General features: G+C 41.7%; 2 protein-coding genes across 3 annotated transcripts in view; both read left to right on the forward strand.

Annotated features, from left to right (window-relative positions):
* ssh1a (slingshot protein phosphatase 1a) overlaps positions 1–14,118 on the forward strand; it is a 19,880-nt gene extending 5,762 nt beyond the window's left edge. The window contains exons 1-14 of one of the 2 annotated variants that reach the window (XM_085475378.1): positions 984–1,215; positions 3,322–3,422; positions 5,452–5,516; positions 6,029–6,150; positions 6,534–6,602; positions 6,777–6,842; positions 7,125–7,319; positions 7,428–7,521; positions 8,464–8,592; positions 8,819–8,865; positions 8,982–9,128; positions 10,425–10,625; positions 10,714–11,389; positions 11,499–14,118. In XM_085475378.1, coding sequence (XP_085331504.1) covers positions 1,118–1,215; positions 3,322–3,422; positions 5,452–5,516; positions 6,029–6,150; positions 6,534–6,602; positions 6,777–6,842; positions 7,125–7,319; positions 7,428–7,521; positions 8,464–8,592; positions 8,819–8,865; positions 8,982–9,128; positions 10,425–10,625; positions 10,714–11,389; positions 11,499–12,605 — 3,117 coding nt within the window. In that variant the 5' untranslated portion in view covers positions 984–1,117 and the 3' untranslated portion in view covers positions 12,606–14,118. Of the gene's footprint in view, positions 1–983; positions 1,216–3,321; positions 3,423–5,451; positions 5,517–6,028; positions 6,151–6,533; positions 6,603–6,776; positions 6,843–7,124; positions 7,320–7,427; positions 7,522–8,463; positions 8,593–8,818; positions 8,866–8,981; positions 9,129–10,424; positions 10,626–10,713; positions 11,390–11,498 lie in introns of those variants that run through there. The other variant, XM_085475377.1, reaches the window with a different exon arrangement.
* Positions 14,119–19,804: 5,686 nt separating this feature from the next.
* The window catches only part of LOC146696988 (coronin-1C-A), a 35,565-nt gene continuing 33,254 nt past the window's right edge, over positions 19,805–22,115 (forward strand). The window contains exon 1 of the mRNA XM_085475386.1: positions 19,805–21,779. Within this exon, the coding sequence (XP_085331512.1) occupies positions 19,805–21,779 (1,975 nt within the window). The remainder of the gene's footprint in view (positions 21,780–22,115) is intronic.

Consider the following 22,115-nt stretch of genomic DNA (forward strand, 5'->3'; position numbering starts at 1 on the left):
TGTTAGCCAATCTTCTCAGATTAACACAGTAGTGCCGCTTCATTGTAAATGTGTGGGGGGTTAAATGCTTGGTGAGAAAGAGAAAGTGCAAAGGAAAGTTATAGCCTAGGCTACCATGTGGCTGCACGTTTCACCAATTGTTGTGAACTATAATGGCCTCATTGTATTTAATTTCAGTTCCATATTTTCCTTACCTGCATTTAAAAGCAATAGTCCTTGCTGACATATTAGACATAGAAGATATGCTTGTTTTCACCTCTTGTAATCTCCAACAATATAACACAATGTTGTTTGTTTGTGGTTCATGTGAATGAGTGAGAACCAGCACTGGCCACTTTAAGGAAAGAGCCAAGATAATCCCTCCCTTATAAGCCTGCGTATAATGAGATTTAGGAGTTTTGGGACGTTGCCAGTTCTTACTGTCCTATCCAGCCATGCTTGGCCCATGTGTCAAGCAGCCTGGAGGAACTACCTTGGATTCTGTTGACCTATAATGTGGCATGGAGACATCCCATTAGGGAGTTTCAAGCCAAAATTCCTCAGTCTGCTTTTTTGTCTTTCAAGTGGTTTTGCTTTTCCCCTGCTTTTCCGTCGTTTTGCAGACATGTTTTTAGCAACACAACACCCTGGAGATAAATGTTCTGCATTAGCTAAGGAAGAAACCACCTCTCTTTAACTTTGTCATTCTCAGCTGACACAGATTTCATACTGGAGATCTGCACTTTGAGTGATACTGGAATATCTTAATCGTAACAGAGCTCAGTGTAACACTGCAAAAGTGTGTGATAGAGACAGGACAGACTGGGAGACGAGGGAGACTGGCTGTGTGAGCCTGAGGCAACGGGTGGAGGCTGCACTATGTCCCTGCAGGAAGAAGGCTGACTTGCACAAAGAGACGCTCACATGAGGGAGGAGGTGAAACGGAGGGAGTGGCATCTGAACAGGCGGCACTTCTCTACTGAGCAGCGCAGATGAGTACAGGCTGTCAGTCAGTCTGTCACTCAAGAGTGCTGTAGCCACCATTCTTCTCTTGCTTTGCTCCTTCGCTGTTTCTGGAGGCTGACCAAGAGGGGTTACCTCGTGCAGGAGACGCGTGTGTCTGGTTCGGGTTAACAGGATGTATCTGGTTGTAGAAGCCATTGAGGAGGCCATGATGAAGATGCTACCTTATTTTGTGAAGAATGCAGTGTTGACCCAGAGTGAGATAAACCGCATGTAAGTTAAGTTTAACTTCTAAATGGGATTTAAACAGCTAAGAATGAAATCCTTCACTGATATGATAGTGGTTAGATTTTTAAACAACTTGGTATATTCTAACTTTTAATAAAATCTGTCAGTATAAGTTGTTGAAGATTGGCTGGATTCTATTCTAACAGACGCCATGGTGTCTTTTCAGGTCAACAGACTAAGTTGGTTTTAGGACTTTTCCTGCTGATATGAGATAATGAACATCAGTTAAAAGGAGTTATGCGATTCCAAAATCTTGGATTCACCATCATTCTGTTAGTAGCTGTGCTCTTGTGACTTTTTCACTGTGATCTTTTCACTATGATGTAAATAAGGTATGGGTACAGCACTCCACATTCTAGCTGAATCATTTTGGCTATCTGGCGAGCTTTTCTTTCATAGTCATTTGTTGTTTTTGTTTTGCTTTGATACCAGATGTATTTTTAGCCATAGTGTTTGTGGAGAAGCTGATAGCAGGGTGCTGCAGGGTAAGAGACAGTAGGTTCAATTAGGATGTCTGAGTGTGATCGTGAAGCTGCGGGACAGCTCTTGATTTTACACGAGGACAAGTTTCACAGATTCTCAAATTTCACCAGAGTGCACTTTTGGTTTTTTTGCTAGAAGTTATCTAGTATCACAGGTTAAGATCAGTGAACTTACAGTTGGATTACAACTTTTGTGCAAATTGCTGAGCAATAATGGGGCTGTTGCTCTGCTCTTGCTCTTGGTATTGCCACTTTTGGCACATATAGTCGTTCCCTGACAGTAGACCTTCCTGACAGCGTAATAAATCCCAAGCAGAGAACACAGTGAAACAAAAATCCTCCAAAGTGAGACAAAAAGCTCTTGTTGAGAGGTGTCCGCCCCCATACTTTGTCACTGAAACTTTTTTGCTGTGCTGCTGGGGGCGGCCGGAGTTTATTGTGAGGTGTACAAAACGAAATCCTTTGTTCCCACAAAATCATCTGTTTTGAGCCAGGCTTGCTCTTGTGTATGTGGGTTGTGAAAGTATGATCAGAGAGGGCTGTTTGGGAGAGGAATTCCAGAGCTGGATATAAAAATGTGCAGTAGTTGATTTAATTCAGATGAGGACATTTATGATAATAATTCATATTTGAGTTTTTCCTCTGAGGCAACCTTAGGAGCCACTGCAGTAATCGGCAGTTTCCCCTGGAAGTGTGATTTCATCTCAATTCTTTTCATTAAACTTCTGCAAACTTGAGAAGCAAAATATTTTTTCTTTTCTTTCATAATCATAAACTGATGCCAGTGTTGCTTTCTAAGCTCACACAACTTGAAAATAGTGATTTCCTGACGACCGTATTTGCAGGCAGGCACTTCTTTAGTACATGTTAGGATTTTGTTTTTTCAAAGATGTCCTGGTTTGCCAGAGTGCACACACAGAATACGTGATGCGTGTGTTCCACGCAGCTGCCAGGTACTGTAGATTTATGAATGCGTTGACATTGTTTTTCAGTGAAATGGAATGATTGAATTCAGCCCGGAGGAAACACCTCACTTATTTATTTATTTTTGCGCCTTCATACTTGTGTCGTCTGTTGACACGTCTTAAGCCTAACCTGAAAAACTCATGGATTTTTACAAGCAGGTGTGACGTAGTAATTGCTGCTTTTCGGTCTTTGTGGAGGTTAAGCGCCGCAAACAGCTGCAGTTTGGTCAGTTATTTGGGCCTGTGCTGCATTATACCAAGACAGTGGAGTCCTGACAGGTTAAATCTGAGTGCAGCAGAAAAAAGACAGATAAGCATTCAGGATCAAAGCTTGATTCATGGCGGCTGCAGACCTGACGTCTGGGCCTGTAACATGGCAGCTGGGCTTTTCCACTCAGCTGTTGAGGTAATTCGCCCTCAGCAGACAACCAGGATTTATTGTCATCTCGTTGGATGTTTCCAACTGAACAGAAGCATCCTGTTAAAAAAAAAATTAAAAAAAAATTCATTTGTCTCGTGTCCCACTGTTTGGTTGAGTTTTCCAAAGAGCAACCTGAGCTGTTGCTCTGCTGAGTTGTAGTTTACACACAGTGTGTCTTTTCTAAAGATGTGTAACCCCTGACTTTCCTCTCATTTGTTTGCAGCCTGAGTGAGAGCTTCTTCATGGTGAAGGGTGCTGCTCTCTTTCTGCAGCAGGGAAGCAGTCACCAGGGCCAGAAAGCACATCCTCATCACAAACATGCAGGTGAGACACTACAATACCCACGTCATTCACCCAAACTGAACTCATGAGCTTGTGAATCTCTTCATTAGACTTCCTATCCAGGTTAGCTGGTAAACTTCCTAACACTGCAGCAGATGTTTGCGGCTGAGGTGTGGAGAATGGAGGCTGCCTCGTTGATAAGCATGTTCCAGACGTGTAGCTTAGGCAGATTAGTGCTTAAATCCAGCGTATGTTAGCACTGTGGACAAAACTTCTGCTGACGATTAAAGGAGGGCCTTATCATTTGAACTACTTTGCTTGTGTTAACTTTACCTAGTAACTATAAACAGTTGTACTCAGATTTCCCTTTTGTGACTTTGTTTGGTAGTTTTTCATCATTTTAGCTCAAGCAAGATAAACAAAATTATTCAAGTTTAATTTTTTATGTGAAACCGAGTTTGTGGTTCTTTGTGTAAATTAATGCCACAATACCATTATATTGCAATAGAATACTGGAATTTGGATATTGTAGAAATAGAACCATTATACAAATTGTTTTAAGTCTCTCATTTATGGTTACACTCCTGTGAGGCCTGTTTGAACTTAAACTAGTGATTTATCTGTAATTGATTTTCTATTGATTAAAGTCAGAGGTTTCGTTACAAGTTGAACTGAACTTGCATGTATCTTTAATCACTTTTGAAAGACACAATTATAGCTTTAAAGACATAAGGCTTACGAGTCAGTCCAATGACATTATGGGTCTTTAACACTAGCCAACAGTTGAAGCACTGCCAAGTCACTTGGCAAGTGCTGGCTGCGGCTGGCAGCTTGGTCTATGCTGCCAGCCACTTTGTCAGGTAACCCACATATTTGAAGGTCCTACTTTGTCCTCAAACACATTTTACTATGGAAATACTTGTGTAATTTCCCAGTAACTCTGGCCTTTAAGAAACGAAAAGTGCAGAACAGTGAGAGGGATTCATGCAAAACGTGCATGAGAAGAACAACTGCTCTGTGGGAATAAAATATTTTGGTCTCATCAACCAGTTTTGTGGAAATAACCATGACATTAAAAATACAATGCTCTGCAATCTGGGAGACAATATTTATGTGGCTGTGACGTGTTTGACTTTACATATGAGTGAGCTGTTTGGTTGTTGTTAACTTCTCTCCAGGCTCAGTGGTTTAAGTGAAGACTTTAAGTTGAACTAGTTTAAACGAGACTAACAAAACAATGCATTTATGTGTTGAGTATGACTGGTAACTTGCAGCAGTTAGTGTTAGGAACTCACTTGACTTTGATCCACAGCATGTGAATAGTTTTCTGAGGATTTATTTCTAACAGCTATGAAGAAGGAACCCAAAGCATAAACAGGGTCTGTCAAATAAATTCAGAGTAATGTTTTAGTACTGAAAGCAATAACTTGGTGGAGGAGCTTTAGAATACCTTCAATATAGTGTTGATCCTCCTCTTTTTTTTATTTGTAGGTTTTAAATATAATGTATATAGTTTAAGCCTGGCCCAAAAATCAGAGCAGAGAAATGACATGACACTGCCAGAAAGAGTCTTTTACCTTGTCTCATGCCAGTATCTGTAAGTTAAACCAGTCAGGATGTCAGTTTGTTTCTCCTGACCTGTTGTGACATATTTCAAAATAGCTGGCTCTCTATCAACTGCTGGTTCACGCCCTGTTTTATTATCCAGCTCCACTGACATGTCTTGGCAGATAGATCACTCAGTGATATAAAAGGAGCCAAGACAAGTTCTTGAGTTGTTGTGGTTAGATAAATTTGTGCATGCAATTTCATTGTCAGTTCACGTTTTGTCAGCTGATAAGAATCACTGAGCAGGTGATCTGTTCGTTTTTCCAGGAGCAGGTATTAGTTTTGGCCTTGATGTTCAACACTAGGGAGCAGCCTAATTTCACTTACCTTCAGTATCCTGCAGCAGTGCATTTAATAAGCCACTGTGCTTGCTTTTTATTCTCCTTAATTCTCCTTATTGTTTTCAAACTACAAATGTGTGTATGCTGATGAAAATTTATAATAACTGTCACCACCTCAACAGGTGACTTACCTCAACACCTGCAGGTGATGATAAACATTCTTCGATCAGAGGACAGAATCAAACTGGTAAGAGACAGCTTAAATCTGTTCATACATCTAGATGGAAATATGCACACACACACACACACACACACACACACACACACACACACACACACAGTGAGACCAGTGACTAACAAACCCTCCAGAATGCATTTTATTGTGTAATCAGATGCTTATTTGCTCACTGTAATTATTAGCTCACAAGGGCAGGTTTGAACATACTCAGGAGAGCATTACAACATGTTTCCATAGCATAGGGGTGTATGTGTTACCCACTTTATGTTTACCACCTATGTGCCCGCACACATCCTGAGCACTCAGCTACCCTGTTGCATCAAGCGTGCGACACTTTGTTGGACAGAAAAGCAGTTTACCAGAATTTTCTTGCTTCTCCTGTGCATTAGCTTTTCTGCCTGTGTGAAGGCAGTTAACACAATGTTTACATTTTAATTATTATAGAAATACTTAAATTAGTGTTTTGAAATTTTATAACCTGGATGAAACACTTTGAATTCCACTGTTTGTGTCTTGTGCAGGCGGTACGGCTGGAGAGTGCATGGTCAGATCGTGTGCGGTACATGGTGGTGGTGTACACCAGTGGGCGACAAGACACAGAGGAGAACATCCTTCTGGGAATCGACTTCACCAACAAAGACTGGTAAAATATGTAGAGTTTAATATTCTTAAAGGCTAAGCTCCATTAAAGATTTGATATTTTTATTGACTTTGTGTTTATTCTGAACAAGACAGATGAAATACTTTATACAATATGTACTTGTGAATGTAGATAGCACTCACCTGCACCACTCTGACTGAAGCTTAAAATATGTCCTTGTTTCTAGCCACACATAAGCTCAAACCTTTGTACCTTAAAACAGTTGACATTTAAATGTTACCATTTCTCTGTTGGAGGTATGGAGTTACCTGTGAAGCTAGTAGTTTTAAACAAAATACAAATTTCTTGTAACAACTGAATTAAAAGTCCATGTAAACATTGTTCTTTCATTCCCCCTTTTTGCCTTTTTTATTCTACTTTTCCAGTAAAAGCTGCTCGATAGGCATGGTGCTACCTCTGTGGAGCGATACAAAGATCCACTTGGATGGAGATGGGTGAGTTTGTTTTTTTTTGTTTTTTTTTTAATTCTTTCTTTATGACCCTTGTTTTAAGGACAGAGGCCACAGCTGGAGCATTATCGTGCTGCTTTTTTTTTTTTTTTTTTTTTGCATCCATCCCTGACACTTTAGATGAACACATAGTAACCAGCTGTTTTATTTGCTCCTCAGGGGTTTTACTGTGAACACGGCAGGTCGGACTCATGTCTTCAAACCCGTGTCAGTGCAGGCTATGTGGTGAGTAATGATCAACCCCCGGAGTCACAGTGGCTGGCTGCTACAGTTGACTTTCATGGCACACAACAATAAATCCCCTAATAGACAGACTCTGCTGCAATGGTGCAGGCTGAGGCAGTGCTCAATATGCCACCTACTGGCATAAAGACATATGTGCACAAAAGTGCACAAGGCCAAACTGTAAACAACACAATCATGTGATTTTATTTTATTATTATTTTTTTCATCATTAAAGAGAATCAAACTATCAATTCTTTATTTTCCTATTCAACAACCATCTAGGTCAGCCCTGCAGGTTCTGCACAAAGCATGCGAGGTTTCACGCAGGTATAACTATTTCCCTGGAGGAATGGCTCTCACCTGGATGGGCTACTATGAGAGCTGCATTGCTTCAGACCAGAGCTGCATCAACGAGTGGAACGCCATGAAGGACTTGGAGACCACACGACCAGACTCACCCACCATGTTTGTCGACAAGTCAGTAAACACGGTCCAACTTAAATTTTGTTGAAATGGGTTCAGATTCTTTTGGAGCAGCTGTCTTTAACAAGTGCTGAGAGTTTCATGAGACATCATCTTTTGCAGGCCTTCAGAGAGAGAGAGGACAGAGTGCCTTATTAAAGCAAAACTCAGAAGCATCATGACGTGCCAGGACCTTGAGAACGTCACCTCCAAACAGGTTTAAAAAAAAAAAAAAAAAGTCATTTACTTTCCATTTCATGTGGTTTAGTTTTGAAAGGCTTCCTTTAAATTTTATTCTTTAAAGATTTATCATTATTTATGGAAATACTTGGGCACGCCTGTGCAAATTTCTTGCTTTGGAAGTGAAAAGAACTACTAAGCAAACACCTAAACATGCATCCTACTTTTTTCTCATTAACTTAAATTATAGCATTTGGCTATCCTACCAAGTTAGTTGTTACTAACCCCCCTTTACACCATTTATTTTTTCTATTCTTGATTTAGGATTTTATTCACTTTTTACCATATAGCATAAAGTCTCCCTGCAGAGTTTCTGTTTAGGAAACTCTGAATGCCACTCCATACACTTTGTGCTTGTTGAGCTCTAGATTGGATTTGTTTTTTACTTAAATTTGGTCACTGTAGTCTCTTCATCAAGAAACGGATACAGTGAATTGGGCTTACCCAAGCGCAATGCTTTAGTCTTCTGTGATGAGGTTGCAGGTAGGATTTCCTTTTTAGATGTAGATCCTGTTTCTGCATCAGTGCTGCAGAGTGGAGAGGTGCAGTGCCACTTGTGTCAGCTAAACCTTCCTGCAGCTCCTTTGCAGTTATATGAAGGTCAATATTCTGCTTAGGTTTCACCCAGCAGATGGGCAGTTGTATCTGAAAGTATTAATAGTCTTTAAGATGTTGTCAATACCTCCATGTTATTGCTTTAACTGCCATTTCTTAATGTCAATTTTTGACTGTCTAGCTTGCAAGATAAAAGATTTTTGAATAGCCCCTGTCCTTTGTTTTGGTAGGTCACTTGATGAAATAAAAATCAATGGACTAACTTGTTAAAAGAGATCACTTAAATGTGTGTTTATTGCCCTTCACACATAAGTCATGCTGTGTTGGTTTTTTTTGGTTTTTTTTGTTGTTTTTTTTTGTTCAGATCCGTACAGAGTTGGAGCAACACATGAACTGCAACCTTAAGGAATACAAAGAGTTCATTGATAATGAGATGCTGTTGATCCTGGGTCAGATGGACAAAGCCACCCTCATCTTTGACCATGTCTACCTGGTGGGAAAACTAATGCTGTCTCTTACATTGACAGAAACATTTGCTACATCTGTTGTTTCCTGCGAGTAGCTGAGATAAAATGATTCCTTTTCTGTTCTACCCCAAAGGAACATTAGTGTTAAAGTAATCTTGCCTTTAAAATCATTGTTTTGGAGAAAGAACAGTCTCCCGAAGATTTGAAAATATACCCAGTCTAAACATTATTTTCTCTCATTTTGTTTTTTAGGGCTCTGAATGGAATGCATCTAATTTGGAGGAGCTGCAAGAGTCAGGGTGATTTATTTTAGATAATAGAGAAGCTCAGATATCCACATAAAAAAACATATTTTCATTATGATTTGAGCAAGAAAGAATGCTGTTGATGAGTTCATGTTATCTTTCCTCCCCAGGGTGGCCTATATACTCAATGTAACCCGAGAAATAGACAACTTCTTTCCAGGCACATTCAGTTATCACAACATACGCGTCTACGATGAAGAGGCCACCGACCTGCTTGCTCACTGGAACGACACATATAACTTCATTGTTAAAGCAAAGTGAGTCCTGAGTGGAACAGAAAACATGTCGATGATATAACTATCTGTATGTCATCATCACTAGAGACTTACTGTCAACAAAGCTAGTATTTTAGTGAAGTAACACATTAGTACATATAAATATACAGCTGAGGTCATAAATGACCCCACTTGGTAACTTCAAGGTTGTAGTACATACACTTACTCATTCATTAGGCACACCTTGCTAATACTAGGTCAGACCCCCTTTTGCAGTCAGAACTGCCTAAAATTCTTTATGCCGTAAATTCAACAAGGAAACATTCCTCAGAGATTTTGGTCCATATTGACATGATAGCATCACGCAGCAGATGATGCGAATCCCCTGTTCCACCACAGCCCAAAGGTGCTCTCTTGGATTATCCTGCTGGAAGCAGCTGTCATAAGATGGCCCCACTGTTTTATGTAATACTCAGGTAGGCTGTGGAGTTTAGTGTTCGGCTGGTAGCAAATATCCTTCATACTATTGCACCACCACCACAAGCCTGTCTGGCACAAACAACCATGCCACGTTCACTTAAACTGCCTTTCTCCCCAATTCTGATGCTCAGTTTAAACTTCAGCAGGTTGTCATGACCGTGTCTAAATGACTAAAAGCCATTGAGGTGTTCCCATGTGATTGAATGTTTAGATATTTGTGTTAAAAAGAAGTTGAACAGGTTTAGTTAACAATCTGTTATGTAGCAGAAAAACAGAATTCCAGCTTAACTTCCTGCTTTAGGGATCATATTTTCTGACAACACTTGAACCAGCCAGGCAGGTTCTTGAAGTGCTGATTAACACAAAATTTGCTTTGATAAAGTTCACACAGTGGGGAAATAAAGGGATCCACCAGTTTAAGTGTTGGGGAGGTGCTCAAGTCCATAAGCTGAGGCCACAAGTGGAAAAAGAGAGATTTTGGGAGTGAGAGAAGGAGCAGCAAGGAGAGAACAAAGTAAACAATTGAGAAAACAAACCTCACATGATTATTTTATCACGTGTGTGTTCCAAAATATTGCTTAATAAGTGTAAAACCGTTTCAGCATTTTCTGGTTTACTTTGATCATCCCTTTCACAAAACAGCTGAATCGAGTAATAGAATGAGTCTGGTTTACTTATTAAGAAAATTAGTCCTCAGATGCCCCTCTTGTTTTTAATCTACTATCCAACCTCAACAGTTTTTCAGATGAGACGAAGGCAAATGTGGAACAAGAAAGTTTGTAGTTTATTTGGTTATTTTCATTGCTAATTGATGTTTATGTGTGTTTTATAAAAATGTGCATGTATTCCTTCCCACAGAAAGAACCGCTCCAAGTGTCTCGTTCACTGCAAGATGGGTGTCAGTCGGTCTGCCTCCACCGTCATCGCTTATGCCATGAAGGAGTACGGCTGGTCGCTAGAGAAAGCTTATAACTTTGTCAAGCAAAAGAGGAGCATCACGCGACCCAACCCAGCTTTCATGAGACAGCTGGCAGAATACGAAGGCATCTTGGATGCCAGGTATAATCCCTCGATTGATCTATGCATAAATTGTAGGTGAACTCTTTAAGCTTTTTTAAACTTGTGTTTGGTCTCTCTCTGTTTTCAGTAAACAACGGCACAACAAGCTCTGGCATCCAGACGGAGACTGTGAGATGGCCGAGGGACAGCAGGGAATGGCTCAGTGCTGCAGAGGAGAGGAGGGAGGCATCCTGACTCCAGATCCAGGAATGTCTCCCTGCTGTGAGGAAGCACTATCTGATAAAGGTGCAGCGTGCCCCTCCCCATGCAGGACTGTTCCCCTGGAGAACGACCCAGCCTACAACAACTATTACTTCCGCCGTCTCTCTGACTCTGCGCTGGACAGTGAACCATCAACACCTGTGCGCGGCCCTCCCCTTCTCGGCATGGAGAAGGTCTTTATAGAAATTGAGGATGTGGAAAGGGATGCTCTGCTGGATGACGAGGCCTTTGATGGCCGTGAGGGCTTGCCGCTCCCCCACTTTGGGCCGACGGCAGAGGGGACTGCGGCCCAGACCTGCAGTCGCGGTCCGGAGCCCCTTGAGGAGCTGCGTCTGAGGCTGGAATTCAGCACAGTGGAGGAGGAGGAGGAGGAGGAGGACGTGCAAAAGGAGGAGGCAGAGATGGAGGTATTAATGCAGCCAGATGATGAAGGCGGTGGTGAAACGCAAGATGTCGAAGTAGAGGGTAATGGGATGGACCTGGCAAGTCTCAATGAAAATTCCAACAATAACAACCATTTCAGCACTCCATGCAACTACAATGTAAGTTTGAAAATTGAAGTTTAGCCCATATTTCAGACTGAAAATGCTAAATATTTGCATAAATAACTGTTGATTGTTGCAATTGTTTTTCTGCGCCGTCTTTATTTAGAAAAAAGCTTCCTCCATCCTTCTTCCAGCCGATGCTTCTACGCCACTGCCTTGGTGTGATCAGACCAAGTCTTATCTGAAACGAGATTCTCCAAACTTGGCTTCTAAGCGTTGCCTTAACCTGACTCCTCCCGAAGTCCCAAGTGCTTCATTCCTACAGTCCCATACCTCATCTGAAGGCCTCAGATCCTCAGTGGGACTGCGGTGCCCCTGTGGGCCTCTGTGTGACTGTGCCAACTGTGCTGCCTCCCCAACCAAGGCTCCACTTGAAAGAGAGGAACGGCTTGGAGAATCACTGCAGTTAGTAGAGCCTGAGCATAATGGGGAGTTCTCTGAAGTAAAGACTGAGCTTGATGAGAGTCAGTCTGCTAGTGCCTCAGAGGCTCTCCCTGAGCTGATGAAAATCGATTCTGAGGACGACAAGCCTGCAGTGGCTTGCTACCTTGGCCAACAACAGGAGACCCTTTTACAGCTGCGACAATCTGGGTTGGTCCGCCGCCGTGCAGAGAGACTAGAGAGACTTGCGGGTTTATCTCAGGAAAGCCTGAACTCTCTGAAGCCTTTGCACGGATGCCAAATGTCCCAAAAGAGTCCCTTTCACACTGAGGAGGACGAGGAGTTCTCCAGCGACTTCGCTAAATCTTCAACGCCATGCCAAGTGCGGTTAGAGCCACTGGTCGTGCCACTGACCAATGAAGCCTTGTTGGGGGTGGTGGGGTCTGGGCTGCTTACACCCACCTCCTCGCCTCACGGCTCCACCTTGACACGCAGCTCCAGCAGTGACAGCCTGAGGAGCGTGAGGGGGAAGCCTGGCCTCGTACGCCAGAGGGCACAGGAGATCGAGACCCGCATGCGGCTAGCAGGCCTTACTGTGCCCTCGAGACTGAAGCGGTCCAACTCGCTGGCCAAGTTGGGCAGCCTCAACCTGTCCTCCGAGGACCTGTGTTCAGTCTGCTCCTCAGATGCAGGAACACTCCTGCTCCTCTCACTGTCGCCAGAGCCAGACCCCAGCTTGGACTGGGACTCCCCGACCACCTCTGCGCTATCCCGGCCCCGCAAGGACTTGCACACTCCAGAGAGGGCACGACCAGGTGAACCTAGAAGCTGACAAATCAAGTGGAGGCTGTATACGGTCCACTCATCCCCTCTTCTGTCACCCTGCGGGGCTGAAGAAGGTTGTACAGATTCTGGAAACGGGAAAGGGTCGAGTCTGAGAAAATAAAAAGAAAGCCAACTGTTGTTATAAGGAGTGTATGCTCTCCTTTGCCACATTGTTTCTCAAACTGCTGTTCACAGTGATGAAAGTCATATTGCTGTATCTCAGAAGTGTGTAAAGCCATCAGTTCACCTCTAAGTTGTTTGATTTATGGACAAACAAGTGCCTTACCTACGAGACCAGAGGCACAGAGCTGTGTGTTCGTCCGCAGAACGAGACGGTACGGTGATCTGTAACCTTTAATTTGGTGTCCACTGGCACTTATCTTATTTTTATCTGTCGGGTACAAAGTGGTAGCCTACATTGATGAACTTGATTCCCTCAAAGAGCTTCACATAAAGCAAACTGTTGAATAAACATAGTTGTTTACCACACGGTTTATGTTTAAGATGCTAGCGGGTTGTTAAATTAATGGTTACCTCATGTTTTGTTCACATGAACGCCAACCAAGAGTTCAAGTCAGTTCAGTTGCTGATGTCTAGTTAAAGTGAGGAAATCAGTTTGGTTTTTAAATCCATTTTAATGCATTTACTATGTGTTAGTCCCTGAGTGAGTGAATGGGATGAGAGTAGAGAGGAGAGGTAACTTTTTGCCAGAGGCACGCTCACTGTTCTCAACAAACAGAAACATTTCTGAGTTTGTTGTTCCTTTGCACTGCTTTTTTATTGAGTGAATACTGGTACACAACAAGCTATCTTCCAAAATAACATTGGAGTAATGTTATTGACCTCATCATTCCCTACAATGTTCACTGTTCTTGGAGAGCGGAGTGTGGAGTCACACTACATGGCTGAAAATCATAAAGCGTGACAGAAACTGGGGATTTATGACAGCTAAAGTTAGCTGAACATTCTTGACAAAACAACAGAAAACATTACAACATTCTTTACCTTAAAATTATTTAAGGGTTGCCAACATTTTTAGCTCACAACATTTTTTTACTTTTTTTTTTTTTTTTTTTTTCCAATGTGAAAGACCAAAGTGTTTTTGTTTTTTTTTGTTTTTTTAAGTTTTTTAATTTTGGCTGTCTTAAATAGGAAATGCCGTTGAAGCTGTATAAAACATGTGAATCATAACGTCAATCACGTACATATTTAAATGCTGTCACATCTGTTTTGCACCTTTTGGGAGAAACAAAAGAGACTCGTTGGAGTCACCGGGCTCATAGCTGTTAAGCTTTTACACTCATATCATTAATGAGTTCTGAAGCTTTTGTCACACTGACGTGACAGCGATCACAGTAGGTTACTTCATGGTTTGGTAACCATTTTCTTTTTATATTTAAGTATGCAGTAATTTTTGTACTGTACATTGCTGTAGTTTGAATGCATATTGCACTTTTTATGTTGGTAAAGATACTGTACTGTATGTGTTAATTATGGAAATAAACATTTCTTTTACATAATTGCTTTTGCTCTTCCCTCTCTGAGCATAATTCTTTCAAAACTGAAGAGTTACTCAGGATTTCGTAAAAGATCCAAACGTTGCAATTCGGGGTCAAATGCCAGAGGGGACCGACAGGAATCACAGTCGTCTCAAAACTGAGCCCCCAACAGTTAAGAACTGGTTCATGAAGATAAAGTAAATGGAAAAATAACATACAACAACAATACAAAATAACACACATGGAAATACAGTCTATAAAGCAAAAATGGAGTTTGAATAATTCTAACCAGCTTTAAAGTTAATACTTGGTATGAACACCTTTCTTATCATACCAAGTCGTCTTTGTGTGAAAAGACTTGTCTATGTGTCTGACATTTTTCATAGATTCAACTAAAGTGGGAACAAATTTGCTGTTTTTGTGACAAGCTGCTAGTAATAAACTGCCAAAAATACAATTGAAAATCATTTTTTCACCAAGTTGTTCTCAAGACCACTTTCAAAACAATACAGCAAAGTGGTTCCTTGGAGGAAAAATATAACATTTTGAGCCATAATATACATGATTATCAGCTATGGTAACCCTGACTGGGTAACTTAATCCAACTTAATTTACAGATTCAAAACAACACGTACCTGTGGAATAAGTTTTTATTCCACGATCTTTTGCATTTAAAAACCAAAATGTTTTTTTTTCTTTTGTATTTTATTGTTTTGCGATTATTTCCGTTTCCTTGCATTTTTACAACTCATTTTTTCTCTGTCGTGCCCAGTCAGTATCTCTATTTTTTTTTTCCATGTTCAAATTACAAACAATGTGGATGGATGGCAAATGGAAAAATAAGTTTTTGAACTTGTAATAAATAAAAGGTTTTAGTCTTTGAAATGTTTTGGTGAACACAAACAGCTAGAATAATCTTCATGAATGTTCGAACTGTCCGGCACAGATATTCAGACATAATAACGAAATACACGAATCCACTGTGATGGAGTGTGCGCCCTGACATTACATCATGATTGTGCCCTCATCTGTACGCTTTGGCAGAGGAAATATTTTCTAACAGCCAGGTTATATAACATCTGGCTTCCCGTCAGTGTTTGCATGACATCAGTGCATGAGTTAACTTACAGACTCCTGTTTCTGCAGGCCTGCGTGACCGTGTGTATGAATGCTGCTCTTGTGCACAGAATAGCGTGTGATGAGGAAGTGAGGTGGCTAAGCTGCAGTTTTATATCGTGTGTGTGTGTATGTATGTGTGTGAATAAAACCCATTTCTACTTGGACTAGTTTGTCAACGGATGTGAAATGAATAACTAGTCCCCTGATGTAACCTGTTAAACAGTTGTAAACAGGCGCATTAATCTGCTAAAAAAAAAAAGCCTGCTTCGAGTTAAACATCGCGCTAAACTAGTAACAGATTGTTTTTTTTTTTTAGAGATTAGATTCAAAGTGACCTTTATAAACTCAAACACACCGGCTTATAAGAACACTGGCTGCCTGTCTGTCGGCACAGTAGCTTTCAGTAAGCGGCCGGTGGGTGTGGACGGGCCCCTCTTCCCCTTCGTCTGCCGGTGAATTCTTGGCTGCAGCACCTCCAGTTTTGTTTTATTATCTGAGGACACATCCTGTTTGGGACGTTACTCCAGTAACCAAGCGCAAACAAAAGAAATGGCCAGAGCTGTTTTCAGATAATATCCCACTCCCCTGGGCATACAAATGCTCACGGTTTATCCCAGACACAACATAAAAAAACAACAACCCTGCTTTTCTTAACTGCTGGACAGAGGTGTAAAAAAATGCTAAGCTCGTAACACTTGGGTAAGAGTCCGAGGAAGTTCAGACCCCCCCCCCCCCCCCCCACACACACACACACACACACACACACACATACATATTTTTTTTTAATTTATTTAAATTATAAAAAATGTTAACACAAATAAAAACACGAATCAACTTTTTTTTTTATCTAGCAGAAGGAGGGGAATAAAACTAAACTAAACCAAACTCAAGAAATGTATTCGAAAGCAGGAGGAAATAAGCGCACAAGGAAAAGCAATCACCAAATTAAAAGGGGAAGCGGCCATAATTAAGACACGACAAACAGAGGAAGACGCGAGGAAACACAGAAGACACGGACAAAAGGTAAACAATTAAAGAAAAATACATGCAAGGATTTGGAATTAAATCTAAAAGGAAATTGTTTAAAAACCCAACAGCATTACACGTTTAATCTACAGCCTCAATTGGTTGGACTTTAACACAGTTAGCAAACGTAATCACCCTCCAAGTGGGTTGAAGTGAGTAAAATAGCAACAGTCCTGCCTGTGTCCTACAGTAGGCCTGTGTTTCACCCTGATCACACAGATTCATATTGAAGCAAAAACAAACTAAGTCATTTTCTATATTTGCTAGTGGGGCTTGTCTGCCTTGTGTCTTATGTCTTTGTTCTCATCTACTTGTATTTGTCATTTCCACTGAAGCTGTTGTTTTCAAATATACACAAACTGGCCACTTTATTAGTGACACCATGCTAGCACCAGGGTGGCCCCTCCCCCCACAGGTTGTCTTAATTCTACAAAATGCTCGAAACATTTCTCCGAGATTTTGGTGCATATTGACTCTCCTGTTGCATCACATCCCAAAGTGCTCTATTGGATTAAGATCTGGTGACTGTGAAGGCCATGTGAGTACAGTGAACTCACTGTCATGTTTAAGAAGTCAGTTTGAGCTTTGTGACATGACACGTTATCCACTGTGCTCATAAAATAATCGAGGGCTCAGTCTCCTCTTCTTAGTTGGCAGGAGTTACACCTGGTGTGGACTTCCACTGGTTGAAGTTATACTTTGGTTGCAACCAGTGGTTAATTGATTTACCGTGTCCTCTGACATCAACAAGGCATTTTGAACCAGACAACTGAGTTTTTGAAACTCTGGCACCAACAACAATATCACCTCTAAAGTCGCTTAAATCACCTTTCTTCCTGATTCTGATGCTCAGTTCAAACTTCAGCATGTCATGTCTGCAAGTCATGTGATTTGCTGGTTAGATGTTTTTGCTGAACAGGCATACCTAATGAAGTGGCCATTGAATATACATATCCATTGTTGCAATTACACTGTGCTGCTGACTGCCCTCCCCCAGTGATGATTGATGATTTCTGTTTCTGATCGACTATTTCTGTTCTTCATAAACCGTGTGTCCAAACAGTGTTAGAGATATTTAATTTTACATCTCCAAGACAGCAAAAAATAAATCTACAAGTCCAAGCACCCCCTGATCTTATTAGTCAAATGTGCTGTGACATCACATGGATGTAATATAAGGCTCCTGTTGCTGGTTTATTTGAGGGAGGACCGATCATCACCAAACAACCAACAAAGAGCACTCTGTCAGTCCTGAGCGAGGAGCGATCGACTTGGCTACAGCGTCTAACTGGTAAGTGTCAGCTGCAACATATTCCTGGGCGTAATATTTAATATTACGCCCAGTGTATTTTGGGAGCAGCAAGCTAGGCTTGTTGCTCTCTTGTGCTTATCAAAGCTTAGGGAAACAGTAAGTTGTGTATTTTCCACATGCTGAAACTTTGGTTTGTGCCTCACTGGTTTTGAATTCCTGGATGTCTGAGTATGCTGGAGCAACAGAGCACATGGGGATCAAGTGATGGGCTTTGGGCATTCAGGAGGGATGAGACCGGATAATTCACGAATTGTTGTTAGCATGGATGAAATGCCTTAAGGGAAGGGGTTCCCTACAATGAGTGAGAGAGTAGGTGGAGGATAATCTGTGAATGTGAATTCTACTGAGCTACGACACTGGCTTCAACCTGACTAGGCCGCATGACGTGAAGGAAAGCAGACGTGTCACTTGTTTTCACTTGATGTCCTCACATCTCCTTCTGCCTTTTATGTGTGCTATCATGCACATCTGCACTCTCTTTCATTATCACAGCTTCTCCACAGAGTTATGCCACCATTGCTTTGTGATAACATTAGCCCCTTTCAACATGTCTCTGGCCAGCATGCAGGCCTGTCAGATGATAAGACAAGAGCAGTCATATGTTGTCACACAGATGGGTGATGAGGCCGTAGACAGGAAACAGACTCCGTGTCCAGATCATTGTTCATTGTATTTAACCATTTTCTCTGCTTACTGCTGCAGTTTGGTGGGTAGTAACCCATTAAACAATTAGACACACTCATGGAAAGGTTTCTCTTCAGCGTAATTGTAATTCCCCCCCCCCCCCCCCCCCCCCTTATGCTTGGCTTAATAATAGTTCATTTTACCTCCTCTTGCTAAGGCTGTAATATTCTCTGACCATTTATCTTCATAAGCACCAATGACACCTCCATCATATTTGTAAGAGCAATAGCTGCAGTCAGCTGTGGAGGATAATGTTTCTCCGGAGAAGCCTGCTGATATACAACACAGACCCTCAGTTAAATGAATATACACATCTCCCTACATTTAACATGCAGCACTGTGCTGAAGTCTCTAGCCACCCACCACATCTTTGTATTCTTCTGGGAAAACTGGAAATAGGTGGAGCAGTTTATTGAAACATCTGCAGAGCTGCACAGTATAAAAAGCAAAAAACGGTGTTTGTACAGTTGTATTGAGCTTGAAAGTCAATATCTGCTATGACCACCTTTATTCTTCAGTACGGCCTGAACTCTGAAGCTCCTCTTTCGATGTCTGTTGCTTTTTCTTCCGTTCTCTGTCAACATAATCTCACATGCTTTAATAATGGTGATGTCAGGGCTCTGGGGAGACCAATCCATGACTGATAGTTTTCCACAATGTGTGTTTTTTGTTTTGTTTTTTTCTTTCTTCTATCGAGTAAAACTGTCAAGATGGAAAAATTAAGCTGTTGGCAATAAAATCAAAATCCGAAGATACTTTTGCGTTCTTAATTTCATCAATTTTGACAAGATGTCCAGCACCACTGACTGAAATGCAGCTGCAATCCATGGCAGAGCTCCGCCCGTGTCTTACAGATAGCTGTAGACACTCACTGTTGTACCATGACTTGTAGATGCATCAACTAAAGGGCTGGACTCTTTTTCTATTTTTTGAGGACATGACTCTTAGATACTGCACATCTGCTGTTTCCTCAGATGTTTTTAAGCACACATTGCACACCATGCTGAGATATGCCAAGTTTTCAGCTAGTAGGTCTTTGAGAAATATTATTTAGTGCCTGAAAAACTATGTAATCTTTAACACTTTTGCTAAATTCAGCTAAAGAAATGTGAACTAATTAAATTCTTTTGAGACAGACTGCAAGTAACAGTTCATCATCTGTGATGCTCAAAAAAACAACAACAAACAAACAAAAAAAACCCTGATTCATACATTTACTGGATTACTGATCGATTGAAAAACAAAGTATGGAAATTCACAGGAGAGCTCACTGCTTAATGTTGCAAATGTAATTTGACTTAAAGTCAAGCTGGCCCAGACATTGGAAGTGCATTAAATAGTCAACAGGGACTATACTATTGCAGTTAAAGTAATAAGGTGGGCAATTAACCACCTCCATGAAAATGGCCCGTGTGACTATGAGTGTTTGCAATGTGCTGCACAGTGTCTGCTCACTTCTTCCTCTGTTTTCACTGTTTTTGTTTATTTCAGTTTTCAGTGTGTGATTGAAGGAGGATTTGGTCGACTGTTGTGAGATTAACATCGTGTCTTTCTCCACAGACCATCATGGGACAGAATCTAGACAAAGTGGAAGGAGGAGAGCAAGGTTTCAGTGAAGGATCGGAGGAGGCGAATCCCAGCCATGACTCTGAATGTGTGGGCAGTCATGCAGGTGATGTCATAAAGGGAGAAACATTATGTGAAGACGAGGGCAGTAACTCCGGGGTAAAGCCAGAGTTTCAGGATCAGGAGCCAACAACACCTTCTAGTAAGGAGCACATGAATGTGTGGGAGAGTTCTGCTGCTGCAAGAGAGGTGAGACAGGGAGGGGTTGCAGGAAAGGAGGAGGAAGGAGGAGGAGGAGGAGGGAGGACTGCTCCACTGGTCCCACATGAGACGGACGAGGACTGCAAGAGCAGTTTGAAAACTGTGGAAAGTGCAAGAGCTTGTAAGCGGTTCAGTCAGATCAAGAGTGAGAAAAAGATCAAGATGGAGTATCCGGCAGAGGAAACATTACCACATGAGGAGAACCAAGGTGAAAACCCAGAGGACGCAAGCTCTTTTCACATCTCTGAACGGGGATCTATGATGCAGACGAGCAGCAGATGTGGAGCTCATGCAGGAAGTGAGTCTCTGCACTTTCAGGATCTGAATGAAACTATGATGCATAAAGTTGAGAATGAGGATATTAAGATTTGCGCGGGAACAGTGGGCCGCTTGAGTGAGGGGAAAGAACCCCCACCTCAACCCCAGCATCCTTTGAAAAACAGCCTTCAGAGAGCGCCTTTATCAGACGTGAGTGATACCATTCACTGTAGACCTTCAAAGGAGAGCGCAGAAAGTAAAACTAAACATGAAGCTGCCACCGATGACCAAAGAGAGTTGGCAAGGGCTTATTCACACGTGGATACAGCTGACATGAATCCAGTTTCCACTGAACCCAGCTCTATTTTGGAGAAGCTGCTTAAGAGGAATAAAAAGGAGGCAACACCATCCCTTTCTAAAATAAAAGAAGTTCATACTGACTGCAAGGACACCTCAGATGTTCCTGTAGATGTAAGTGCAAAGGAGGTCCTTGACAGTTCAGCATTAGCATCGCCTGGTGATTGGATTGATCTTTCAGAAAGTGATATAAAGGGGATTTTGTCCTCCTCTGCAGATGGGATACACAATAAGCATAAAGCAGAGTATGCAACAAAAGATTACACCAGTAAAGACCTGGATGTGAAACAAGCAATCTCTACTCACAGTGCAGCTTCAGATTTGCTTTGTTTTGAGAGCTCATGCCCAAAATCATGTGATTTCAGAGCTGAAGACATAGACTCAACTGATGCTTCAAACAAGCAGGATGTGAAGATAAAGGCAGATATAGGCCTCTCTGAGGGTGTAGGCTCGGATGATTTACAATCAGCTGTTTCACATGAAAAAAGTGAAGTGAGTGGCGAGGAATCTGCACCTTCCTCTCTGTCTCCACCTACAAAGAATGATGGGCAAAAGACAGACACCAGTACTCTCAGACCTCCTTTGAAGATAAGAAGTGATGCTGAGAGCAAAAGCAACCCACAGTTATCTGACTCTGAAAAGGCAGATAGTCGGTCGGTCAGGAGAAAAGAGTCCCTGAAGAAAACTGTTGCACTAGCTGCAGATGCTGGCTCAGTCTCGAGTTCAGGTGTTAAGGTTACCTCAGAGGAAATCCACCAAGTCTCAGTCAGCATGAGGAAGGATGCTCATATGATGCTTAACACAGAAAACAAGATTCCAGAAGATACTGCTAAAAAACCTGGCAAAGACTATGATGATGACTCTATCTCAGAGAGAAACAAGTCCCTGGGCACTCCCCGATCAAGGCCCGTCTCTGAACTCATAAAGGAGACAGTTCAGCTGCATGAAAAGCTGCAGCACCAGGAGCGGCCAAAGCTAGCTGAACTCAAGTCGGATGAGCAGAACCAGTCCGTGAAGGTGGCACAGATGAAGGCGGCTTTTGATTCTGCTCAGAAAACCCCCGAGAAGCCCATCGAGAGGAAGCCATCAATGAGAAAAGGTAAGTAATTTGAAATCTACACTGTAACATACATAGTACTTTGCAGAGTGTAAGGAGGCTAAATCTAAGCCTAAAATCAAAGATCTTTAAATATTAATGCAAATTGCTTTTCATGCATATGGGATAAATCCGGGATAAATCAGAAATGAAATATTTGGTACTTACATTTGAAGCAGCACCACTTCTTTTTAGTGTACGGGTGCACTTTTTTTTTTTAAAGCCATCATTTGTTGCAGGACTGCTTATTACCCTGGTAATTTTTTAGAGGTCATCATTCTTGTTGCAGAATGAACTGGGAACTGATTCAGCTGAGTATTGTGCAAAAAAACAGAACTA

The sequence above is a fragment of the Copadichromis virginalis genome, linkage group LG12 (assembly GCF_057382275.1).
Source record: "Copadichromis virginalis isolate Kocher_CV1m ecotype Utaka linkage group LG12, C_Virginalis_male_GT1.1, whole genome shotgun sequence".
Classification (NCBI taxonomy): domain Eukaryota; kingdom Metazoa; phylum Chordata; class Actinopteri; order Cichliformes; family Cichlidae; genus Copadichromis; species Copadichromis virginalis.